At 43.7% G+C, this 24,512-nt stretch overlaps 3 protein-coding genes across 3 annotated transcripts; 2 read left to right on the top strand and 1 right to left on the bottom strand.

The window, feature by feature from the left end:
• Positions 1–2,544: 2,544 nt before the first annotated feature.
• On the top strand, positions 2,545–9,191 carry LOC133015544 (tumor necrosis factor ligand superfamily member 10-like). The gene is made up of 6 exons (XM_061082769.1): positions 2,545–2,762; positions 4,413–4,556; positions 4,999–5,044; positions 5,155–5,262; positions 6,886–7,118; positions 8,431–9,191. The coding sequence occupies exons 1-6, from the start codon at positions 2,649–2,651 to the stop codon at positions 8,638–8,640; spliced, it is 855 nt and encodes a 284-aa protein (XP_060938752.1). The 5' UTR covers positions 2,545–2,648; the 3' UTR covers positions 8,641–9,191.
• Positions 9,192–9,857: 666 nt separating this feature from the next.
• On the bottom strand, positions 9,858–16,015 carry msl2a (MSL complex subunit 2a). Its single transcript, XM_061082767.1, has 3 exons — positions 15,033–16,015; positions 12,736–14,147; positions 9,858–11,866 (listed from the first exon to the last, which is right to left on the bottom strand). The coding sequence occupies exons 1-3, from the start codon at positions 15,172–15,174 to the stop codon at positions 11,564–11,566; spliced, it is 1,857 nt and encodes a 618-aa protein (XP_060938750.1). The 5' UTR covers positions 15,175–16,015; the 3' UTR covers positions 9,858–11,563.
• A 2,585-nt stretch (positions 16,016–18,600) lies between these two features.
• pccb (propionyl-CoA carboxylase subunit beta) lies at positions 18,601–24,079 on the top strand. Its single transcript, XM_061082364.1, has 15 exons — positions 18,601–18,851; positions 19,970–20,089; positions 20,187–20,255; positions 20,349–20,405; positions 20,544–20,657; positions 20,815–20,925; positions 21,067–21,175; positions 21,404–21,524; positions 21,628–21,709; positions 21,815–21,938; positions 22,077–22,184; positions 22,515–22,615; positions 22,779–22,877; positions 22,970–23,069; positions 23,170–24,079. Exons 1-15 carry the CDS (start codon positions 18,609–18,611, stop codon positions 23,289–23,291), a joined length of 1,680 nt encoding a protein of 559 aa, XP_060938347.1. The 5' UTR covers positions 18,601–18,608; the 3' UTR covers positions 23,292–24,079.
• The last annotated feature ends 433 nt before the right edge of the window (positions 24,080–24,512 follow it).

The raw sequence follows: 24,512 nt of genomic DNA, 5'->3' as shown, positions 1-24,512 counted from the left end.
AATATATCACTCACCTTCTCCACCTCCCTCTCTGCGAGCCTGGGAATTGATTCACTTCAGGGGAACGCAGGAAACGCTTATCGCTTTCTCTTCCGCATTTTGAGATTTTAATCAGTGAGGGGAAACAAAGTAAATACTTATTTTCCAAGAGACGTGGACCGCTCACACTTACGTCTACATTCTCAGAGTCATTTGCATACGCACGTCTCCTCTGCGGGAGCTGCTGTGGAATTCACGCTGCACATGCATGACTCTGTGGGTTGCGTGCACGCTGGTCCTGGTAGTTGGGAGGGTCGTCCCACTTCCTCACTCTGACAATGGAGCCGGGGTGAGAGGTGGAGGAATGAAAGTACAGGAATCACTCAAGGTTAAGTCGGGCAGATTGAATGACTCCCCTGTGACGGATCCCGCTCAGTGCTCAACGCAACACTAACAATGGCGGGTCACTTGGCACTAATCTGCGAGCATTCTCTCAGATCATTGCACAATAGCAGGAAAGAGAAGAGAGAAAAAAAAAATGCTGGTTTTTTATCTGATTTTCAGACGCTGAGCTTCACATTTTCATGCAGTGATGCTGCTAAATGGTCTGTAGCTTTTCAAGTCATATCAACCACTCAGAGCTCAAGTCATATTCACCACATCGCTTCTACACAGAGATCTTTTTCTATAACATCATTCATACACTGTCAGGGTTCAGCATCTTGCCCAAGGAGCCAGGGATTGAACCACTGACCTTCTGGGTAGTGGACAACCCCCTTTACCCCCTGAGCCACAGCTTTAGTGAACTCCACTCATGTTAATCATTGCAACCTAGGTTATATGACAATGAGATATCTTTTTGGGGGGTACTCCCATCTGCAATATATACAAATAGACAGTATTAGATTGTGATTTCAATGTATATACAGTATATAATCCCTCAATGAGATTGCATTATATATATTTCCACTTCCTTTATTTTTATTTCACCTAACTTAATGGAGCATGTTTAGTTATAGCCACATCTTATCTCATTTATATATTTTAAGCTCCATTTAATTATTATTTAATATTTGATTATATTATACTCATTTATCTACGTATGGGTCTCGGTGTATATTTAAATATATATATATATATATATATATATATATATATATATATATTATTTCATTGGTTCATTTTAATTCATATTTTTATTCACACTACTCTTTAAGCATACGCTTGCAAAATGCTGTATAGATACAATTTATTATTACATTAACACCATCTACAGGTGTTTAACTGATCTAAAAGAGAAGCTAAAAAAAAAAATTTGAAAATAGAATAAAATTCCAGGAAAAGGGTCAAATATCTTCATCGGTGTTAAACTGCCAGAGATTTATTGTTTCCAGAGGCTCTGTGCTCTTCTTAAAAGCCTCCTCCAGCCAACAGTTATCTAATGCTGCCTTCACTCGCTCATCATTTGGAGACTGGAAGTCGTGAAAACCATTTGCGAAGCTTTTGAAGTGCTCCTGGCTGGAAGTAATAAAGAAATACAGCCAGTAAAAAAAAAAACTATGGCTGATGCTTGGAAATCAGGATTTAAAATGTCACCAGCTACTTTGAACTGCAGAAAGAAGGAGAAGGCGTCAGAGACTGAAAGACAGTCGCACCTTTAACCACCTGCTGCACAGTAACTAAAAGGGTCTCATAAAATGCTAAGGTCACAGTTAGGCTCCTTTTCAAAGTCCTGTCACCACACATGTTTTTCATAGAAAGTTAAATGTGCTTTGCGGGCTTTAGATGATCACTCCACTATTATCACATACGATTTTATTTAACTCATCAATACTATCAGGATAAGATAAGATGTTCTGTACTGAAGACCAAAGCTCACAGGGCCTTTGTTGTCCGTGCCCCAATCCTCTGGATCGGATTACTTTCTTTCTTGATACTATTTTATTTATCTCCTTAGTCATTACTATCAAATTACATTTTATCTTTTGTCTTTGCCTTTGTAGCATTCACTTTAAGATGTGCTTTATGATAAAGTTATTATTATTATTATTAATAACCCTTTGTGAACAGGGAGAAGAGGTTGAGAAGAGTTTAAATCTGAACATCTCCATGTGCTGATGAAGCCTGTGTGTTGATCCAAAGCTCCAGAAAAGCCAAAAAATTGACCTTGAAGTGTGATTATTAGGGAAAAAGAGAAAATAACCCCTGTGATATCTAAATCAAACTCTGCACCATCTTTGCATCAGGTGGCAGCTGAATATCAACAATGCAAAGATCATTTATATATAGAGATCTATATATATATATCCATTTGGCTTCAGCACCTCCAAGTTTTCCCTATGTTCGTCGGCCCCTGAAGGCATCTAGGAGTTGCATTAAATCTCCCTGCTTATTTCTGTCTAATAACAGTGACATCTTGAGGCTGTTGTAATCCTCCACACCTCCTCCCTGCTCCACCTACAAACTGCTGCTCTGTTTTCCGGCCTCCTCCTCCTCCTCTCTCTCTCTCTCTCTCTCTCTCTCTCTCTCTCTCTCGCTCTCTTCAGAGCAGAAATGCAGCAGAGCTTGATCTGACTTGTCCTGCCTGCTGGAAGCATTTCCTCCACTCTCTCTTTTCTCTCTTCTCTCTGCTGGACTTTATTTGGCTGCTCTTCTCACGCCGCTGGGACATGGCCGTCTCTCTCTCCCTGCAGAGTCTGGGCCTCATCATACTCGCAGCCGTCCTCCTCCAGACCATCGCCGTGGCCATCAGCGTCATCTACTTCAACAAAGTCCTGAGCACAGTGAGTGAACTGACATCTTACTGAGGAGATGTTAAATGAGGACATACTTTCTTTGTTATAATCTCATAGTGATCTAACATTAACTGTAGAGGAATACAAGACCTTTGACCTAATTTAACAATAGACTCTGTATGGATACAGGACTGGGACAACATTAAAACAATATCCTGTACTGAAAACTCGCAGCTATAGATACAAATTACCTTGAAATAGAATGATCACATCCTTTAATCCATATTCTGTTCCTACAGAGATGTAACGCTGCAGGGAACAGAGGCGTCAGATGTGGAAATTCACTTTAAATACTGTTAAAGTATCATTAAAGTACCATTTTAACTACTTTGTACACTGCTGGGCCCATCATATATTTCTCTATTATACATTATTTTTATAATTAGGACCATCAATGTCATATTATACAAAAATAGAGTTGAAATATTCTAGAAATAAAAAGGTGTCCTTCAAAAGTGGTGCAGGAATTTCCCTTCTGCTAGACAACGAGAGAGGAGACAGTTTTAAAAATAATGACAGGACTTAACACTATAGTTATAAATGAGGTCATGAGACTGTCGAGCAGAATTAATTATTTTCAAACCTGTTCAATAAAAACTAATAAAACATGTTTATAAAAGCTGATAGACTTGTTCCTGAGCTCTGATTGGCTGAGGAGCAGGAAACACCCGGGGCTTACCTGTGAGTTCCTGTGATCACATAGACAACACATTCATTGTTAACCTCTTCCAATAATACCAATAAAACACTATAAGTAACCGAGGGACTGTTTTACTTTATGAAGCATAATTCAAATTAATCAAAGCTACATATATGTATTAAAATTGTAATTAAGATGTTATTATCAAATGTTATAAAAGACTTGAAAGATGTTTTAGTAAAATGTGATTTGCTTTCTTTTAACGATCATTTTTAATTCCAGCATTATTCCAAAATAAATTGTTTTCCTAAAAGCAGAATACATTTTGAGCTTCACTTTTTTACCATGAATAAGAAGTCCAGAAGAATGGAAATATTAAGTAATTGAACTTTAATCACATATTGATAAAATGACATATCATAATTGATATTTAGCAAAGTAACCAGGGAACTATTTTACTTTGAGAAAGCATATTTTGTAGCATTTAAATAGACCCAGATAAAATAAGTGGATACAAATATGGATTTTGATTTCGTTATGGTGATGATTATCTATGTATGTATTTTTCTCAGAGTCAGGGTTTACTCATACAATACATAAATATACAATTCATACAAAATATAAACACTAGAGAAAGATATGAACAGTATGAATGTTAGATAAGTAAAAATGTAAAGTTTGCAATTAGGACTGTTATTGGCTACAGAGAGTACAAAAATTACAGGTGAGTTTTTACTAATCTGCAACTAACTTGATAATCAATTTTTCCTTGCAGACAAATATCTGTAAATATTCATGTCTGCAGTTTGTTTGTCATATATATACATTAGATCAATGATTTCAACAAACTAGAAGATTTACCCTAACTTATTAGACAATTTAAATTTCCACACTTGAGAGAAAATCCTGTTTATAAGGAAAACAATTGGCAGATAAGATCATTAAATTATTTAGTTTCAGCGTTTTATCATTTTGTTTTCATCTTCTCATCCCACCAGATGAAGGAGAGTTTCTCCCGCAGCAGCGTGTCCTGTCTGATAAACGCAAACCTGCACTCGCAGTTCGAGGAATTGACGGCCGAGGAGAGAAAACTAAACCCCTGCTGGCAAGTCACGCAACAGCTCCACTACCACATAGAGAAGGTTTTGATTTATTCTCTTTGTCCCGATTTACATGATTCTGTGCGGAAAAGAAAACAAACCAAGATCTGGTGCAAGAAAAAAAAACACAAGACACCAGAGGCCAATTTCTCTTTTAACAGTAATCAGGGATCCTCTCGTGCTTCACATGCAGTTACTCAGACGTCACCGGCTAAAATTGGAAAAATGATCCAACACTGACTCAGCCAAAAGGGGAAAACCGCTATTACAGGTCCGCACACGAATTGTGTAGACCCAGGATGAGTGGGAGTGACTGGATATGCAGGGTGACAGGGTTCCTGATAGATTACTGAATGCTTCTAATTTAGATGTAAAAGATACGTACAAAAAGTCAGAACAACTGTAAAAGAAAAACTGACCCATTCTCTCTCCCTCCGTTCTCCCCTCGTCCCTTTTTCTGTTTCTCTTTGTGTTTTCCTCTCAGACAATGGCGGACAGATTCCAGAAAGAGATATCCTCCACTATGAGAAGTAAGAACAATGCCTCCATTGACAGCCAATTACTGCTAATGGGCTTAAAGTATGACTTTTCCCACTAGAAATGTACAGAGAGTGTTTCTTATCTGCTTGTGTTTTCGCAGATAAGCTGACGGGAGCGCTGCCCATCCTGAGCCCCGGGGTCCCTCTTCCTAAAGTCGCGGCCCATGTGACGGGTGTCCTCTCCTCCACAGACTCTCCCACAGCAGAGGGTGAGTGCACGAGTCGAACGCAAAAGTATGTGCAGTCGTTTCCTTTCCAATGAAAACCTGGTCATGGAAAATTGATGAAAAGGACATCTGTCCTATTGCCAATCTAAATAACAAAATAATAGGGATGTTATGTGTACAGACAAGGGTCTAAGGATGAGGCTTAGGTTCCCTCACCTGCACCTTCCCAGTGCCAGAGGTGAGGAATGTGCTTCGAGGCTTCCCAGGCGGCTTTCAGGTTTAATAACGTCTCCCTACACGTCTGTCAGGACCTGCAGATGTGCAGCTGCTTCTGCGTAACCTGGAGCGTCCTGCACAGGATGAGTCACTGTCTTAATTAATCTCTGTCCAGCAAACGAGCGCGGGACACTTTTGGCACTAGCCCGCTCCTGGACCACACAGGCAACATGGACTCACACGCATCCCAGATGACAGGTCCACAAGGGCAGTAAACACACAGACAGCCCGGGAGAAAGCGTTTGGAGGAGTTCTTTTTTTTGACAGTTCATAGGGAAAGCAAGCCAGCAGCCCACAACGACTTGTCCCAATAAGCCCAGAGAGGGTCCTGACCTCATCCGGGGCCTTGAGCAAAATGCTTCTAAGTTGCCCCATAACTGACCTGAGAGCCACCTCAACTATTTTTCATCGCCACAGTCACAATGGACAATACGAGTACAACGCCTCCTTCTTTAAAATAGTTCGCTCCACCGCAGAGTTAATAGAACTACACATGTAGAAGAGAATGAGGGACAAAACAAAAGAATACAATGTTTGCCATAGAGACTGAAGATTAAAATAGACTTAAAGTAGAAATTGTCAAAAAATTAAATATATAAATATACAGGGGAAATTTAGGGTTCAGTGTCTGAGCCAAGGAGAACAGGAGGAACCAGGGATCGAACCACCGACTTAATGATTACTGGACAACCTTCTATAATAGCTCTAGTGAATTTTTATTTAGATGTTGTGGAGTCAGTCACTAATTCTGTCCCAATGGGATTTATTCTTTTTTTAGCCGCTGGGAACTGGACAAACTTCTGATGGTGCACATTTTACAGTTTGATAAAGTTAGACAGTCCGAATTAAAACTGTCTCAGGCTTTTAAAACTGATGAATGAGCTGCACAATGTTGTTCTCTGTTATGTTTGTGATACTTTTTATATCTCTGGTAAATACACTTATTTAGCTTTCGCTTCCAGGATGTTGTCCATAAGGATCCAATTTTTAATAAATCTAAAAAAAGGAGTGTTATCTTTTCCTGTTCTGGACAGAGGAGTTCATTGGCCACTTCTGCATGTTTTTAAAAAAAAAAATATGTGGCTGTCGTCGCTGGACTAAAGAAAATTAGAAAAAAAACATGGCAGAAAGAAAACAAGACATTTTTTAAAAGCAACACATAGCTGAGTTTTTTTATAGTTCATTAGAGGAGCCGTTGTTGGGCTGCCGCTGCTCTGTGGACACATCTGTGAGCACTACTTACACACAGACTCTTTCAACATTTGTTTCTCATTTGAACTGCAGTGGCTGTTTAAACTCAGCAACACTCCTAACTGTAATCTGAAAAAGCTCCTGCATCTTAGGGAACGGTCTCAAACATTGAGCATGTGTGTGCGTGTGTGATTGCAGGTTCTGGGAGCAGCAGGGGTCACCTGGGGCAGCGTATCCGAGGGTGGGAGGGCCACAGGGGTCTGTCCTTCCTGCAGAACATGGAGCTGAGGGGCGGCGAGCTCCTGGTGCCCACGTCTGGCCTCTACTACATCTATGCACAGACCTACTTCAGGCTGCCCTCGACGGGGGAGACGGAGGGGGACGCAAGGGAGGAAGAAGGAGCGCAGCTTGTACAGTACATCTACAAGAAGGTGAGGCTTTGTGTGCATTAAAGGACAATTGAATTTGAATTGTGAGATCATTTATGTGCCCGGGGACGGGGGGAAGCATGTGCATTGTCGCCTCACAGCAAAAAGGTTGTGGGTCCAAACCTGGCCGGGGTCTTTCTGTGCCAAGGGCCCAGTTCTCCGCCATTCCTCCCACAGACATGCAGCCTAGGTAAATTAGAGATTCTAGGTGTGAATAGTTGTCTCTGGTTGTTTATCTCTATAGCTTTTTACAGATGTGAACTCAAGTATGTACATTTTCCTGATCTTTTCCAGAGAGGCCGTATGCTAGAACACAAAAGTATAAGATAGCCATTGGTCAAAGTGCTGGACACTCAGTTTCTAAAAAACAGTGTCTAATGTTGAAACCTTAAAACTAGGGCTGGGCAAGTTAACTCGTTTTAATCGAGTTAACTCAAGTGATGAGTTAACTCGATTGTTTATCCGCCAATTATTTTCTTTTTTCCTGTTCTGCAGCAGTCAGCAACAGACTTTCACAAAATAAAAGCCTAACTTTCACAATAAAACAATAAATAATCAAACCTGAGTTAATGCGAGATAAAATAATTAATCGAGTTAACTCATCACTTGAGTTTACTCGATTAAAACGAGTTAACTTGCCCAGCCCTACTTTAAACACATGTTTGGTAAGCACTTAAATTAAAAATAAAGCAAAAGAAGCAGCAGGCGAGGACTTACAAAGTAACACAGGAGTAAGAAGAAATATCCTTGATGTGTAACAACATAACAACAGGTGTCCAGGCCCTGCTTTGCTCCATGGTACGCACAGAGTTAGAAACAGGAAGCACCAATGGAAGATCTGGGAAAAGAAAGTACAACAGCACCCACAGTGATCGACCTGATCCCGATGCAGCTTCTATCTGAAGCAAACTTACCTGTGAAGAGGGAGGAAGTGCCAGTGAACCAACCACAGGCTACATTCAAGAGCAGTGGGGGAGGACGTGTGTTTCCCAGTGTTCCCTTCCACCGGCGGGGAGAAAGTGTGTGACTCAGTACTGATTGGTCAGGGCAACACAAAACAAAACTTTCCCCGGCCAAACAGAAATGAGCTAATACAAACACAATGTCAGGACTGGACACGGTGACTCAGAATTGCCAGTGAGGGCAATGAAGTTCCTGATGACACGCAGCTGTGCCAGAGAACTCTTTACCCTCAAATGTCAGTGTGTCCCTGAATGCACCACAGTTGATTCATACAGTTATTGATCTCCGATATTGTCAGAATTTTAAAAAATCCACATCATATGATTCACAAAGTTGCGATCTACTCCCTCAGATGAGTTCCTACACGGTGCCCATCCTGCTGATGAAGTCGTCCCGCAGCGCCTGCTGGCCCCGGGGTCAGGAGCCCGGCCTCTTCTCCCTGCACCAGGCCGGCACGGCCTTCCTCCAGCCCGCCGACCGCCTCTTCGTCTCAGTCAGCAACGCCAGCGCCATGGAGATGGACGGCAGGGCGAGCTACTTCGGGGCCTTCCTGGTGGGCTAATGAGAGAGAGAGAGAGGCCTGGACGGAGGAGTCCAGCACTGGGATGACTTTGTTTTATGGACACTGACAGAGGTTGAACCCAAATGTCAGGGTTTGCTCTGGTGAATGTGAGGAAGCTGCCCGGGGACGCATGGATGGAGACGGACAGACCGCCGGGGGAGTGGCACTGGAGCGGCAGGGACGTAATCAAACCAGACACACCAACAGTGGCCCAGTGCGACGGGGAAGTGGAACCATTTGGTTTGTGTTGACTCCAGCCGTGACCAGTTAATTGATAACAGCTAAACCTCACACAGGATATGCATTCTGCTTGTGAGGCTGCGGCGAGCAGAACGCACAGCAAACAGATTGTGCGGTGCATTCAGGTCACCGGGCATTTGGAGGAGGACAATAGATGCAGATTAAATGTTGCGCTGTGGTGTGTGAGCAGCTGGGAGAAGAGAGCCGTGTTGACTAAATAACACTTAGTGGAGTTTTTATTAAAAGTGAATAAATACCACAAGATGTTTAAGGATCTTTAAAGTTTCTCTTTGTACAGCTTCTTGAATAAATCTGTGGTGTGACAAAGAATATGAAGTATTAAAACTGTTTTTATACATTTACGTGTCTGTGTCCAATAGATAATCACAGATTCAGGGTCATGGATTAGAAAACAATGAGAAGATTACTTATATCATATAGTTTATATGAATTGGTCCAATTATTCAGTTTTAGTAAAGAGGAAATTGTTTCTCTTTTAATCGTGTGAGCAGAAAGCTGTTGATCCTCTGACTTGATTTCATGGAGCAGAGGAGTCAGCTTTATTCACACCACTTCCACTTTAACCTCAAAATGCTAAACCAAAATCCTCTGGATTCATTTGTTTAAATCCTCTTAAAAGGCTTTTTTTAGGATAGTTTTTCCTCAACTCTGTTCTGCCATGAAAACATGTACATTCATATAATAACTTTTATCATCCCGACTTGGCCTGTACCGCCCCATCAGCCTCACATGTCATGTTGTATAAAATATAATTTTCTTGCCAACTTTTAATCTGAAATTTCTCCCCCCAACCCCCAATTTCTTTTTTTTACTAAATTCAACTTTTTTACTCAAGCTTCAGATTCAAATTTCTTATATTTTTTGAAGTGTAAGGTACCACTGCAGTTCATATTATTACACAATCAGGTTCATTAAAGTCAGATTCCCCCTCTACACAAATAACGACACAAAACTGAAAAAGTAAAAAACTATCATTTAATCATGTTGTATTACATGTTTCCATATTATGGCAGTGAATGTTTCAGCAATAATAAGAGTCACTCCTCAAACAAGAGTTTTTACATTTAAAAAAAAAGAAAAAAAAAGAAACAATACCAAAAACTAATCAGGGTTCAAGTAATGCCCAAAAGAAATACATTTTGAAACATACACACACGCCGCAGGAGGATAGATCATATTAGCCGATCACACTGTAATCCACCTGCTACTTCCTGTTCTGTGAACGGAGAACCACGGTGTTAGTTTGGTCAGCCTGAGTCCTCTCTCTCTCTCTCTCCTTCAGTCTGTTTTTGGTCGCCATAACTGAACTGAACAACATGTGGTACTTACAGCTGAGACTGTAAACACAAACACAGATGACACACAGCCTCGTGGGTTATAGGAGGGCTTCAAGGTGCTTTAACCAAAACGCACACACACATATCTACACACACACACATACATACATACATACATACACAGACAGTGGTACCAAATCTCAAACACTTGGTATCAAAAATAGTCTCTGAGTTGGTCTCTTATCAGTCACGACACATACAACTGTGGGGCGAGATGGATACGCTGAATATATTTTGTGTTGTTAATGACAACCTATGGCTTCAGTTTATCTAAACACACACATACACACAATCAACACATGACGGTGTAATCTTTTTTTAGAAGACAGTTACAGTCGACTAATGGCGATACTGTAAACGACTGCATGTTTACAGGAGAGCCCGGAGACTCCTTATTGGTGCCCCTATTGCTATGGTAACCAAGAATGGTTTTAGTTGTAATCGTGCCAATCAATTAGACTAAGTGCTCAGAGCCGACCATCCGCAACCCCCATTGACGTTACAGTAAATCTCAGCAGGAGCATACACACACACTCACACAGACACACACACTCATACAAACATACAGAGAAACCGTGGAGCCAGCCAAGTGCTTTGACATTATCTCGCTGCCCGTACAACGCCTGCATCAGTCAAGTTCATTAAGACAATTTCATTAAACAGCCGACAGTACTTGGATCGAGTAGGTTGATGAGATAGAAAAAGGCATACAGTCGTATGTGAGAAGTTCTCCATTGATTAGTCACAAGAATCATTCACCGCTTAAAGTGTGAACACGCACATGGTTGAGGATTAGTAAGGGCCGTCCTGATGCCAAAGATGCATTTCTTGAAAACATACACAGAGTAATACTCGTGGAAAAAATGCTGTGACAAGTAACTGAGATATGATGATGCAGGCTTTGATGCCAGTACGCACCAACACACGCACTCATGCATGCACGCACACACAGAAAACACAAAACCTGGTATGGGTTCCTATTGCCTCTAACAGTATGTCTGTGGTACATAAACAAAAAAAAAAAGCACCTCTGAAGTTACAGAACAGCCGTGGAACCGAGTATAAGTGTTAAACTACAGACAGGCAACAACACACACCGGCAAACAGGCACAATACAGGAGGCTTTGGCACACCCATGCTAGTCTTACTACTCAGCATTTTCCAACACAGAAGAAGAGCAGGTTACAGGACAGGACAGACCCATAGCTGCCTTAGATTGCCCCCCCCTGCGGAGGCTGGGAGGTACGGGGTTTGTCTGTCAGACACAAAGTTCAGCCGTCACATTCATTCAGCACAGAGCTGTCCGTTTCTGGAGTCCCAGCCTCTCATCCGATCAGCAGCTCCAGGCTGTCCTCGTAGTTGGGCTCTTGCGGGGGGCTCGGGGACAGGAAGGCCGTGGTCACCGGGGTTCCCGTCGCCGTGGCCACGTTGAGGAGGGTGTTCGCTCGTATGCTGGAGGTCGGCGGGTTGCGGAGCGCCGCGGCCGCCGTGATGCTGGTGAGGTTGATGCCGAGCGTGAGCCGCGTCTGCTCCAGTGCTTTCTCCGGCACGGCGAAGGCCTCCAGCTTCTTCTCACCGTTGGCCATGTAGGAGTTCTGGCAACCTCTGCAGATACAATCCAGGCAGGCCTGAGAGGTGAGAGGGAGAAGGTGAGGAGATCTGCATCACACTAATGTCACATAAGAGCTGCAAGGAAGTATCTTAAAGAATGTAGTCCAGACAAATGAGCAATTTAGATACAGGTCTCTTTTCCCAATCATGATGAATGTACGTCCCCATGATGATGTATCAAAATAAAAAAAACATTAGACACATTAGACACAAAGCTTAAAGACAGGTCAGATAATAGTTGTATAATTTGTAGTATGTTTATAAGTGTCAGTTACCCTGGCTTGGACTGCCACACCCCCTCCTCCAACCACTGAAAATTTGATCATTCATACATTGAACTGACTGTTACTTTGTTTTTTTATACTGTTTTATACTGTATTATCCTGCCTATAGTGTATTCATATTTATATTTTTAGCCTGCTCATAGTGTATTCATCGTCCTTATATCTTACAATTCCTGTTAATACTGTTATATTCCATATATATTTCTACTGTACAGTTCCTATTTATTACATTTTCACTTTAATATGCACAATACTCTGCATTAATATGCACAATACTCTGCAATATATGCACAATACTCTGCACTTTACTGCCTTTTTTTGCACTTCTGGTTAGACGCTATACTGCATTTCGTTGCATATGTACTTGTACTGTGCAATGACAATAAAGTTGAATCTAATCTAATCTAATCTAATCTTGGCAACAAACTATTTTATGAAGGTTCATCCTAAAAATACCACAGTGTTTACTAACACTACATAAAATGATTATAACAACAATCTATATTCAATCTCATAATGTTGCTTTCCATTCTGAAAGGCTGATTAAATAGCTGTCAATAAAAACCATTAAATGATTTGATAGTCAGTGATCAGTGTCTCACCTTGCGGTTTGAGTAACAGGGACAGCGCTGCCCCCTGCAGGTCAACACAGACGGGTTCTGCGTGGCCCTGCCACACTTGCAGCCCTTCTTCTCCACCGGCTTCTTGTACGGAGGCCTGGCGGGAGCGGGGGGGACCAGGCAGCCGGACATCAGCCGCTGGTCTTTGCTCCGGTCCTTGGTCTTGGAGCCTCCGCCGCTGCGGGCCTTGGCGTGCGGCTTCTTGTGGGCGGGATCCACGTGCTTCCTGGCACCTTTACTGTGGATGGGGGCAGGGCGGCTGGGCTTGGGAGGCGCCCCGTTGGGAAGGGATGAGTACGTGTGTGCTGGTACAGTTAAGGAGGGCGTGGGGGGTGGTGTGTGCGGTGGGTGAGAGGGGTTTGGAGTGTGTAGATGTGAGGACGAGCCCTGTAGGATGGAGGTGATGGGGAGGGGGTTCACCTTCTCCCGGTCGCTCTCTGAACGAGAGCGCTTGCGGTTGGGGCGGACAGGCGAGGGCTTCGGGGCTGGAGGAGGGTCGTAGGAGGGCGTGAGTGTATGAGCACCGTGGCTCGCCACAGCGTTAGTCCTGTCTGTCTGAATCTGTGTGTAGTTATGAGCAGCATCGAGCTGTATGTACATTTGAGTGTGCGTTCTGTCCGTGGCTATGTGTGTATGAGTGTGCGTCCTGTCTGGAAGTGTGTGGGTGGGATCTCGGCCCGGCTGAAGGGGATCCAGAGTCTGTAAGACCTCCTCCACGCTGAGCAGCAGCACCTCCCCCTCCTCCAGCTCTCTGCTGCCCGACTGCCCTTCCCTGAGAGAGCACACGGTGCCTTGAGTCGGAGCTAAAGGTCCAGTGGTCAGACTCAGTTCCAGACCACCACAACCAGTACTGGAGACATGCAGGCCTCCCTGTGGCTGTTCCTCTACCAGCTCACACACTTCCAGCTCAGGAGAAGAGGGATTCAGATCCTCCAGCACTTCTCCGTTGCATTCCTGCGGTCCATTGGAACAGGGAGGGTCAGAGAAGGAGCTCTGGGGCACGGCCGAGAGCTCTGCAGGAGCAGGTGGCGCCTCGGTGGGGGTGAGTGACTCAGGCGCAGAAGGACTCACGTCCGCCTGCGCCAGGCTCGGGTCCTCTGTCTCTATATCCTCTTCGTGTGCCATAAGCACTTCCTCTAACAAGGCCATAACCTCAGGAGATCCTTCCACATGGCTGCTGACCAACTGCAGCAACGGTGAATGAGTCACATAAAGGCAGAGCTTCCTGTAGCACTGGACCAGCAAGGTGAGCTGCTTGTTCTCCTGGAAGCAGGAGTAGTCCTTACAGCGGCTGCACGACGGCCGGATCTGCATCTGCTGCCCTTTGCAGCCCAGGCACACGTAATGCTGACACTCTGCATGTGATGGAGAAACCGGATCCTGGAGAAGTTTACCTGAGATGAAAAACAAGAGGGAGGTGTTAATCCACTTGTTTATCCACCTTGCACTTATGCAAAGCAAATTTGAAACAATCAATAATGTCGCTGGACTGGAGTCATTTAAGGCCATTTCCATTCCCCACCAGGCCTCTCTAGAAACGGTTGTAATTACCTCCCGCCTCATTTCCTCAAACAATGACAAATGCTTTACCAGAGCTTCAATTGATTTCTTCAAATATCAGAAATCAAACAGATATGACGCTCACAGATAGGAAGCAGATGCTCATAAGGGAGATTCAGCAACCAGATAGCTGTTGGAGTGATTGCTTGATAAATTACTTTTCTGTGAAGTGACTGATAAACAACATTTATCAACCATCCAGATTGATTTTAAATCCATTAAGTTAGATGCTGGTGCGTTTGTAAATCTGCTGAATTAATATTCTCACTGTGTCGGTTTCACCTGCTTACATCATCCCACCTGTGGTGCTGCTTAAATATTGTGTAAAAATGCACAAGAATAATAAAAAAAACCCACAATTTTATAAGCAACAGTAATAGGGAAACACATGGCTCTGCAGCAGGCACAACAACAGAGGAGGCATCTGTCTTCAGGAGAGGACAGATGACTGGGGCTCGTCCTCGGTTGCCACGGGAGACGGCGGCGGCGCGCACGACGGATCGTGTCCACCTGCCTCGGGCACACGCACGCTCGCACGCACACTCCAGTCCATGTGAATAGTAAAGCGATGAATTCAGATGAGTGCAGCGGAGAGAGAGAGAGAGAGCGATGGTAACCAGTGTTGCATCGGAGCAGGTGCTACGTGTTGCTGACACACACACAGACACACACACACACTCAAACAGACACACACACAGTGATGCTTGCAGGATGCTTACCACAGACCAGGCATGCCAGGGACTGCCGGAAGAAGGGCAGCAGTGTGTACATCTCCCCGAAGGTGTGAGGCCGCCGCGGGTCACACTGCAGCACGGCCCGGCTGGCGGACACGTACAGGGCGGTTGCATTGACCGGGTTCATCGCGGTGCAGCCCCGGGGAACCAGGGCCCGGGAGGGGGGTGGGGGAGAGAAGGGATGATCCAGCCACTGGCTCCGGTGGGTCCGGGCCGGGTGGAGGACACACAAACCGAACCTGCCGCTGCAGCGATCACTCGCCCCAGTGTGTCATTGTATACACATGCGAATCAACAACACACACAACAACACACCGCGGACATGGTGAAGCGGTAACCGCGCACACTGGTAGCCCCCGGCTAGCGGCTAGCCTCGGATAGCATCGCCGGCTCGCAAAGGCTCTTATTCACCAGATCACGAATAAAAGTTGAAGTGAATTCGGACCCCGGGTTGTCACATTATCCCCCCCCACGGTGCCCAACATCCGGCGGCGAGTCAAACGATCAGCCGAGCCATGATTTCAAAAAGGGTTAGCATTCTGTAGCTAGCGTTAGCTCACAGGCAATATTCCAGCGTTATGGCACAGAGCGGGTGGATGTGTGGCCATAGGGCCGGTGTTCGATCCCCCAGCACGGCCGCTTGCTCCTCGGGGACAGACCGGGCCGAGAGCCGCTGCTCAGATCAAGCCAATGTGTCTGGTTAGCAATCAGCTAACACATCACAGGCGCGCACTCGATGTAAACAAAGCTAAGCGACTAGCGTTAGCATGGCTAGCCCCCAAAATTAGCGAGCCGAAGAATCAGGCATATAAATGCGCCGCGGGAGGGAAGCGGAAGCGGCGCAGAGGAGTCCTCCGGTTCTGGTTCGTTCTGCTGTGGGACTTAACGAGAGGAGACCGGAACATGGCGAGCTGGTGGTTCAGCATGAAACCATAGATCTGTCTGTGCATCAAACACTCGATCCTCCACTTGTCCTCGCGTCCAGCCCTCGCGTCGAGCACGGTAACCACGCGAGACTCCCCCCCCCAGTTACCCTGGTTACTGTAGTGCGCGAGGGCTCATGCCCGCGATCACTTCCTTTACTTAACTACTATTTTATTTCATTCTGTGTTAAACTGTGTTTGATCTGAATCCTGAGTCTGAATCTGAGTCTTCATCTTCATCCTCATCTTCGTCCTCAACAACATTATCATTATCATCATAATTATCATCTTCATCCTCATCATTATTGACATTATCTTCATCTTCAACATCATCATCATAATTATCATCTTCATCCTCATCATTATTGACATTATCATCATCTTCATCTTCATCTTCAACATCATCATCATAATTATCATCTTCATCCTCATTGATATTAATATCATCCTCATCCTCATCCTCATCTTCATCTTCAACATCATCATCATCATAATTATCATCTTCATCCTCATCATTATTGACATTATCATCATCTTCATCTTCATCTTCATCTTCATCTTCATCTTCAACATCATCATCATAATTATCATCTTCATCCTCATTGATATTAATATCATCCTCATCCTCATCCTCATCTTCATCTTCAACATCATTATCATCATAATTATCATCTTCATCCTCATCATCATTGACATTATCCTCATTCTCATCCTCATTCTCATCTTCATCTTCAACATTATTATCATCATAATTATCATCTTCATCATCATTGACATTATCCTCATCCTCATCCTCATCTTCATCTTCATCTTCATCTTCAACATCATTATCATCATAATTATCATCTTCATCCTCATCATCATTGACATTATCATCATTCTCATCCTCATCCTCATCTTCATCTTCAACATCATTATCATCATAATTATCATCTTCATCCTCATCATCATTGACATATCCTCATTCTCATCCTCATCCTCATCTTCATCTTCAACATCATTATCATCATAATTATCATCTTCATCGTCATCATCATTGACATTATCCTCATTCTCATCCTCATCCTCATCTTCAACATCATTATCATCATAATTATCATCTTCTTCCTCATCATAATTGACATTATCCTCATCCTCATCTTCATCTTCAACATCATTATCATCATAATTATCATCTTCATCCTCATCATCATTGACATTATCCTCATTCTCATCCTCATCTTCATCTTCATCTTCAACATCATTATCATCATAATTATCATCCTCATCCTCATCAACAACATCATCACAATCTGCATCATCAACAACAATAACTAGCGAATAAAAATAAGTATAAATAATAAACATATACTGTATATTAAATAAATGATCTATTTATTCCTAAGATGTCATCATCAAAACCTTACAGCAAAGAAATGAAATGTCAATGAGAGTTTAACCATCGCAGTTATCATAAATAACTTTAAATGAAAAGAAAACTCAAATATACAACCAACTTTATTACTAATAAATTAAGAAAATGTGTAACATTTATATTTTCACATAAAATGTAAACATTAATGCACTTTGCTGCATTGTTTATTCTATAAAATTATATTATATTATATTAGCACGCAAAACACCATACTGATATGTAGGTTTTATATTCTATAAACCATGTCACTCACATCGGTAAGAATTTCTGTCCATCTCCTGTAAACGTCACCTGTATACATGTGTGCTTGTGTCATTATTAACAATAATTAATAGATAGATAGATAGATAGATAGATAGATAGATAGATAGATAGATAGATAGATAGATAGATAGATAGATAGATAGATGGATGGATGGATGGATGGATGGATGGATGGATGGATGGATGGATGGATGGATGGATGGATGGATGGATGGATGGATGGATGGATGGATGGATGGATGGATGGATGGATAGATAGATAGATAGATAGATAGATAGATAGATAGATAGATAGATAGATAGATAGATAGATAGATAGATAGATAGATAGATAGATAGATAGATAGATAGATAGATAGATAGATAGATAGATAGATAGATAGATAGATAGATGGATACTTTATTAATCCCGAGGGAAATTCAGAAATATGTACTCTTCATTGTCAGGCAGCCCTTACTCCCAACACCACAACATTAACTATAATAATTCTAATTATAAAAATTAAATCAAAGAAACAATCAAATAGAAAACAAATGTCTCACAGTGAATAAGCGGTGAGTCCTGGGGACTCAGACACTCAAATATTTCCCTAGGGGACTGGCTGGACAGAGTCAGGAGCAAGTCCGGAGGCTCTCACTTGGATATTTGCGTTCATACACTCAGCCCCTCCGGAGAAAGTCCGGAGAAAGCCGAGTCCAGTGCCTGTCTGGCTGCAGCTGCACCTGACAAACCAAATGCAGGGCAGAGACACCCCGTGACTTTCAGACGAGCGGCCTCCGTGAACCACTGGAAACCTGTTCCCCTCCAGGCCCCGCCCACCAGCCTGGGGATGGGAAATCCCTTCTCCCTGATTGGCTGAGAGGACTCGCCCCCCTTTCGCTATTGGCTCAAACGTCCGCCTGTCATCCCTGTGTTCTCCTATTGGCCCACACACGCTCGCAGCAGAAGCAGCAGCAAAGATGGCGGCCTTCACTGTGGCTCGGAGCAGCTGCGGACTGTTGACCGGGCTGCGGACGTCTCTCCGCGGCTTCCAGGTGAAACATGTCGCCGCCGCAACCTCGGTGCAGCAGCCCCGGTGCCTGCGGGCCGACAGGCGCTGGTACTCGGCCGGGCTCCCCTCCGTGAGGGAGCGGGTCGAGCAGAAGCGAGAGGCGGCGCTGGTCGGTGGAGGTCAGGCGAGAATAGATGCTCAGCACAAGAAGGTAAAACAAACAAACTCTGACTTTGAAGCATTAATAAGTTGTTGTTGTTTATCTGGTGTGATTACTGTGGCAGCTGGAGTGGCTGACAGGTGTAGTGCCTGGCTCACAGGCTTTGCGTCAATGGTTGCTGCTGTAGCGCCACTACATAAACACACGTAAAAAGTGACCTTCACCTACTTTCTAGTGTTGCTTATGGGATGTTATGGGATGCAACATCCAGCTGGCAGTGCCCTTGAGCATGGCACCGATTCTCTGCTAGTTAAAGTTACAAGTTAAAGCTGTAGATTTGCAGGTTTAAAGGTTGAGTGTGTGGAATTCAGTGACATCTAGTGGTGAAGTTGCAGGTTGCAGCTGATCACCCCTCACCTCACCCTCCTCTTCCAAACCTTATAAAGAACCTGTGGTCACCTTCAATTGTCATAGAAACTCAAAAGGTGTTTAGTTTGTCCAGTCTGGGCTACTGTAAAAAAAACATGGCGGCCTCCGGAGAGAGGACCCACTCCTGATGTAAACATAAAGTATTTAAATATACAGGCATCGTTCTACGGTAAAGAAAACAACAATTCACACATATTCAGACTAATATCTGGTAAATCAGAATCAGAAGGTATTTATTGCCAAGTATGTTAACACCTACCTGGAATTTGCTCTGGTTATTGGTGCATGCAATGAACATTAAAACACAATAAATACACCACACATAAGAAAAACAATACTAATAATAAAAAAACTATATGTTTACTCACTATTTACTTATTATTTACTCACTTTTTCTAATATTTATACAAGGTAGCATTTATTTAGACATAAACATATCTATATAAAAATATATAAAAGACAAAAGATATAAAAAGTTAAGTAAAAAGTGAAATTCAAAATGCAAAAAGCAAAACAGTGAACGGTGTCAAATTGCAATATGCAATGTAATGCAATGCAAAGAATCTGAGCAGAGGTTTCTAAATGTGTAAGAGAGAAAGTGTTGCTTCATTAATAGTTGCCAAGAAACTGCCCTGATTACAATGCCTTTGACACAAATTTCAGATTTTGTGTTATGTTGCATGACTGCAGTGTTGTGTTCTTTCAGGTAAATCTGTACTAACTATGTGTGTGTGTTTCAGGGGAAGCTGACAGCCAGGGAGCGTGTGGCGCTGCTGCTGGACCCCGAGTCCTTCGTGGAGACGGACATGTTTGTGGAACATCGCTGCTCTGACTTCGGCATGGAGCAGGACAGGAACAAGGTGACAGCTCGTAACACACGTGGTCCCCAGAAAGTTCGTAGCAGGTCATGACTTTTTGGTTTCAGCCATTTCTCTCTCTTTCTCCCTCTGTTCTTAGTTCCCGGGCGACAGCGTGGTGACAGGCCGAGGACGGATCAACGGCCGACTGGTCTATGTGTTCAGTCAGGTACAATAAATAAATATATCGTAGGAATATTAAATATTAAACGGCTGTTTCACTGGTGTAATTTTTATTATCTCCCTTTCTGTTTTCTCTCAGGACTTCACAGTGTTTGGCGGCAGTTTGTCTGGAGCTCACGCACAAAAGATCTGTAAGGTAAGAAAAATAAAATTTCGTATTTCACTTAGGTGTGAGGTGTCTGCGGCATTATACTTGTAAGTCTTTTTTCTGCTCTCTGAGTATCATCTCATCAGTGGTTCCTCACATTCTTGTGTTTACACGTCCTGCTCTCAGATCATGGACCAGGCCATGATGGTGGGAGCTCCGGTCATCGGGCTGAACGACTCTGGAGGAGCTCGGATCCAGGAAGGGGTGGAGTCTCTGGCTGGATATGCAGATATATTCCTGGTGGGGTCGTTTTGAAAACTCAGTGTCTAAAATCACCCTTAACATCTGAGTCTCTGTGATTCAAGCAGTTGCCACAATCGGCACCTTGCATTTTAAAAATTTTGAAATACACATATCTGGAGCCTTATGGGAATGTTTCTGACTTCTCTGTTTCCAGAGGAATGTGTTGGCCTCTGGAGTCGTCCCTCAGATCTCCCTCATCATGGGTCCCTGTGCAGGAGGAGCTGTCTACTCCCCCGCTCTGACAGATTTCACTTTCATGGTTAAGGTATTAAAGAGTGAAACACATAATCCCCAGCTGCTTTTTAAATCAAATAAACATTTCATTTTATCTTAGCCACAGAAGACAATGTTTTTAAGTATTCCGAATAAGCCGGTTTCTGATGTGTGTGTTTGTGTGTGTGTTTAGGACACATCGTACCTGTTCATCACGGGACCTGATGTTGTGAAGTCCGTCACCAACGAGGATGTGACTCAAGAGGAGCTCGGTGGAGCCAGGACACACACCACTGTTTCTGGTTAGTTTGCACGTACAAGCTTTTATCTCTCCTCAGTTTGTTCTGTGGCTATGTTTTCACATCCTAAATCAGTGTCTGGCTGCTGTTGTGTAAATACTCAGCTGGAGCAGCAGGTGGATCTCATCCCCGGGGTCCCAGTTATGTTCCAGTGGCTGTATTCTGGAAAAGTGAATGAAAGCCGATCCATGTAAATCTGGCAGTGGCTCATCTGTGTCCCCTTCTCCTCAGGCGTCGCTCATCACGCGTTTGAGAACGACGTGGAAGCCCTCCTCAACCTGCGAGAGTTCTTCAACTTCCTGCCTCTCAGCAACAAGGACCCCGCCCCCATCAGGGAATGCCACGACCCCAGGTGAACCAATCCTCCTCACCTCTGCTTTTACCAACCAACCAATCAACATCAGAGAACATCTTTTTATTTCCAACGTGTCTTATACCTCTGTCGGTTTTTCCAGCGATCGTCTGGTACCTTCACTGGACCACATCGTCCCGTTTGAGTCAACCAAGGCCTATGACATGCTGGACATCATTCAGTCAGTATGTAAACACACACACACACACACACACACACACACTGCAACTACATCCCATGTATTTTCTGCAGGTAGAAATATTTTATCATTTATCATTGCCTCTGTGCAGATCGTGGATGAGAGAGACTTCTATGAGATCATGCCCAGCTATGCCAAGAACATCGTGGTGGGGTTCGCCCGAATGAACGGACGCACTGTGGGCATTGTGGGTAACCAGCCCAAAGTGGCTTCTGGTGAGTTTAAAACAAGGAACACACCTTCTTCTCCTGTCATTAAAATGTGTGTGTTTTGGTGATCGGATCACATCTGGGTCGCTCTTTACATTTTCCTGTTGTGCTTTAATGTCGGTTAATTTCTGTCTTGTGCATCAGGGTGTTTGGACATCAACTCCTCGGTGAAAGGCGCCCGCTTCGTACGCTTCTGTGACGCCTTCAATATTCCCATCATCACTTTTGTGGATGTTCCAGGCTTCCTGCCAGGTATCCCCCCCAAAATCCCACTGTGCCACTACACTGGCTGCCTTTACATGCACAAAGGAATCCGGTTGTCAGACATACTCTAACTTACATCTGAGTCAGGTGAAGATGTTGCTCTCTGACTCTCTCTGTGCACTTATTAATGAACAGCAGGATCGATGCACCTGCAAAAAAAGTAGGAAAAGATTGAGCCGTAAACTCATGGAAAATACATAAGATGCTCATACATACAGAAATAATATTTTTTACATTGTGTGGAGCAGAAATTCTCTTTCCATTGAAACCCACTGTCCAATGTGACTGATGTGATCTCCCTCTGATGATGGTCAACAGGAACTGCTCAGGAGTACGGAGGCATCATCAGACACGGAGCCAAACTGCTCTTTGCTTTTGCAGAGGCCACCGTCCCAAAGATAACCATCATAACCAGAAAGGTGTGTTTTTGTGTGTATACTGGTTTAAAAAAACCACTTTCCAGGTCAAACACCGACCTCATGTGGACCAAGGCCCAGTCCAATGAGGCTAAATGTTCTGAGGTCCTGGTTATGATATGAGCTTTGGTAACTGTTAAAGTTTTGGTGTGTGTGTGTATATCAGGCTTATGGAGGAGCCTATGATGTGATGAGCTCCAAACACCTGAGAGGAGACGTGAACTACGCCTGGCCCTCAGCTGAGGTTGCCGTTATGGGTGCAAAGGTACAAACCTTTCTGTTGTTTGTCGGTGTCCTTCTCCCTTTGTTTGATCCGAAACTGTGTGAGAACCGTTTCTCTGTTGTGTTTTTTCCCAGGGTGCCGTTCAGATCATCTTCAGAGGGAAGGAGAACCAGGCGGAGGCCGAGGCCGAATACGTGGAAAAGTTCGCCAACCCCTTCCCAGCTGCCGTGAGAGGTAAACCTCCCGATGTCCTCACAGCTTTCCCAACAATCCACTGTCACGTAACACAAACAAACACATTTCACGCTTCAACCATCCAAAATGTTTGTTTTAGGGTTTGTCGATGACATCATCGAGCCGTCGAGTACTCGCAGGAAGATCTGCAGAGACCTGGAGGTGTTGGCCAGCAAAAAGCAAGTCAACCCCTGGAAGAAGCACGCCAACATTCCTCTGTGAAAACACACCCGGACACATTAACACTGTTAAAGGCACTCGCTGTGTGATTGTTCTTGTGTGTCGAGTCAACGTGCACATGAACTGCAGCGATTCCCCCGTGATGACGACTCTGGTGGCCCGCCAAGCAGATGTTAGTCGCCACTTCGGACTGTTTCCCAAAACTGTCAGTTTCCACTCCACTAAAAGCAGCACACAGAGACACACTCCCTGACTTTGTTCATGCTCTAAAAGTGGCTCCAGATTCCCTAATCAAATTTCCTCCAGGCCCACCGCTTATTTTTTTTTGTAAGAGCATCAACCTCGAGCTGTGGGAAAATATTTTTGGGGTTTGAACAAAATCAGGAGGAGTGCAGTGTATCACCATCTATATTCAAGATGTTATTGAGAATTAACACATTTTACAGCACTTGAATACACGATTTACAAGATTATCATGACAGTAGGGACCATATTGGTCACTAATGATGGGGTTAACTGATATTATTAAAAGAAGGCTGCATATGAAAGAGCAGATTACACGTTGCTGAGCATCTGAGAAAATGCAGGCAACTATTATGAGTTTAAGCAGAAAATGGTCCGTTGTGATTTGTAGTATTTCCAAACCCTGTTGATGTACCTTTTAAGTTTTTTCTTCGAGGTTGAACTGTAGTTTGCACTTTCAGCTGCAATCCCTTGTGTTAGACGTCGTCTGTTTAGGTCCAGAAAGAGTCGCTCTCACACCCTGGAACTGTGCCTTTTCTCTCAGGCAGACTTTGTTCTGCCATGTGTAAAATAAACCATGAAATCACCATGTGCGTTTTTATTTACCTCTAATGCAGCATTTTACGTTGGCGGCCGGGGTTTTAAAATGAACTATAAATGAAAATTGAGTTTAAGACTAAAATAAAATGGTCTGAAAGTTGACGACTGCTTTCTCCACAGCGTGTGTGAGGATTTGAAAGTACCCACGGTCTTAAATGTTTAAGCAGTTCTAATGAATTGCAAATGTGGTGCAGTTCATGCACGATCACGATGAGCTGCGTTCAGACACGCACTGAACTCTGCCTGGCCTCCTAGTAGAGAGTCAGTAGAGAGTCCGAATTCAGCGTGAGACCAGAGCAGGAGATCCCAGGCTGGACTCGACGTGAGCGAGAGGGGGGGGGGAGAGGGGTTGATGAAGCTTCTTATAGGCCACAGATTCAAAAAAGAAAATAAATATCTGATCGATAAAGCAGTAACACA

The sequence above is a fragment of the Limanda limanda genome, chromosome 12 (genome assembly GCF_963576545.1).
Source record: "Limanda limanda chromosome 12, fLimLim1.1, whole genome shotgun sequence".
NCBI lineage: Eukaryota > Metazoa > Chordata > Actinopteri > Pleuronectiformes > Pleuronectidae > Limanda > Limanda limanda.
Note: the sequence above shows the minus strand (reverse complement) of the source record. Positions and strands in the feature narration are given on the sequence as shown.

What these genes read in the sequence shown, in the direction of transcription:
- LOC133015544 (XM_061082769.1), top strand. Translation starts at nt 2,649, where the DNA reads ATGGCCGTCTCTCTCTCCCTGCAGAGTCTGGGCCTCATCATACTCGCA. An exon ending in AGACTCTCCCACAGCAGAGG is followed by an intron (nt 5,263 to 6,885) that starts GTGAGTGCACGA and finishes GTGTGATTGCAG; the next exon opens with GTTCTGGGAGCAGCAGGGGT. An exon ending in TACAGTACATCTACAAGAAG is followed by an intron (nt 7,119 to 8,430) that starts GTGAGGCTTTGT and finishes CTACTCCCTCAG; the next exon opens with ATGAGTTCCTACACGGTGCC.
- msl2a (XM_061082767.1), bottom strand. Translation starts at nt 15,174, where the DNA reads ATGAACCCGGTCAATGCAACCGCCCTGTACGTGTCCGCCAGCCGGGCC. An exon ending in CCTGGCATGCCTGGTCTGTG is followed by an intron (nt 14,148 to 15,032) that starts GTAAGCATCCTG and finishes TTTTCATCTCAG; the next exon opens with GTAAACTTCTCCAGGATCCG. An exon ending in CCTGTTACTCAAACCGCAAG is followed by an intron (nt 11,867 to 12,735) that starts GTGAGACACTGA and finishes CTCACCTCTCAG; the next exon opens with GCCTGCCTGGATTGTATCTG.
- pccb (XM_061082364.1), top strand. Translation starts at nt 18,609, where the DNA reads ATGGCGGCCTTCACTGTGGCTCGGAGCAGCTGCGGACTGTTGACCGGG. An exon ending in GATATGCAGATATATTCCTG is followed by an intron (nt 20,658 to 20,814) that starts GTGGGGTCGTTT and finishes CTCTGTTTCCAG; the next exon opens with AGGAATGTGTTGGCCTCTGG. An exon ending in TGCTGGACATCATTCAGTCA is followed by an intron (nt 21,710 to 21,814) that starts GTATGTAAACAC and finishes GCCTCTGTGCAG; the next exon opens with ATCGTGGATGAGAGAGACTT.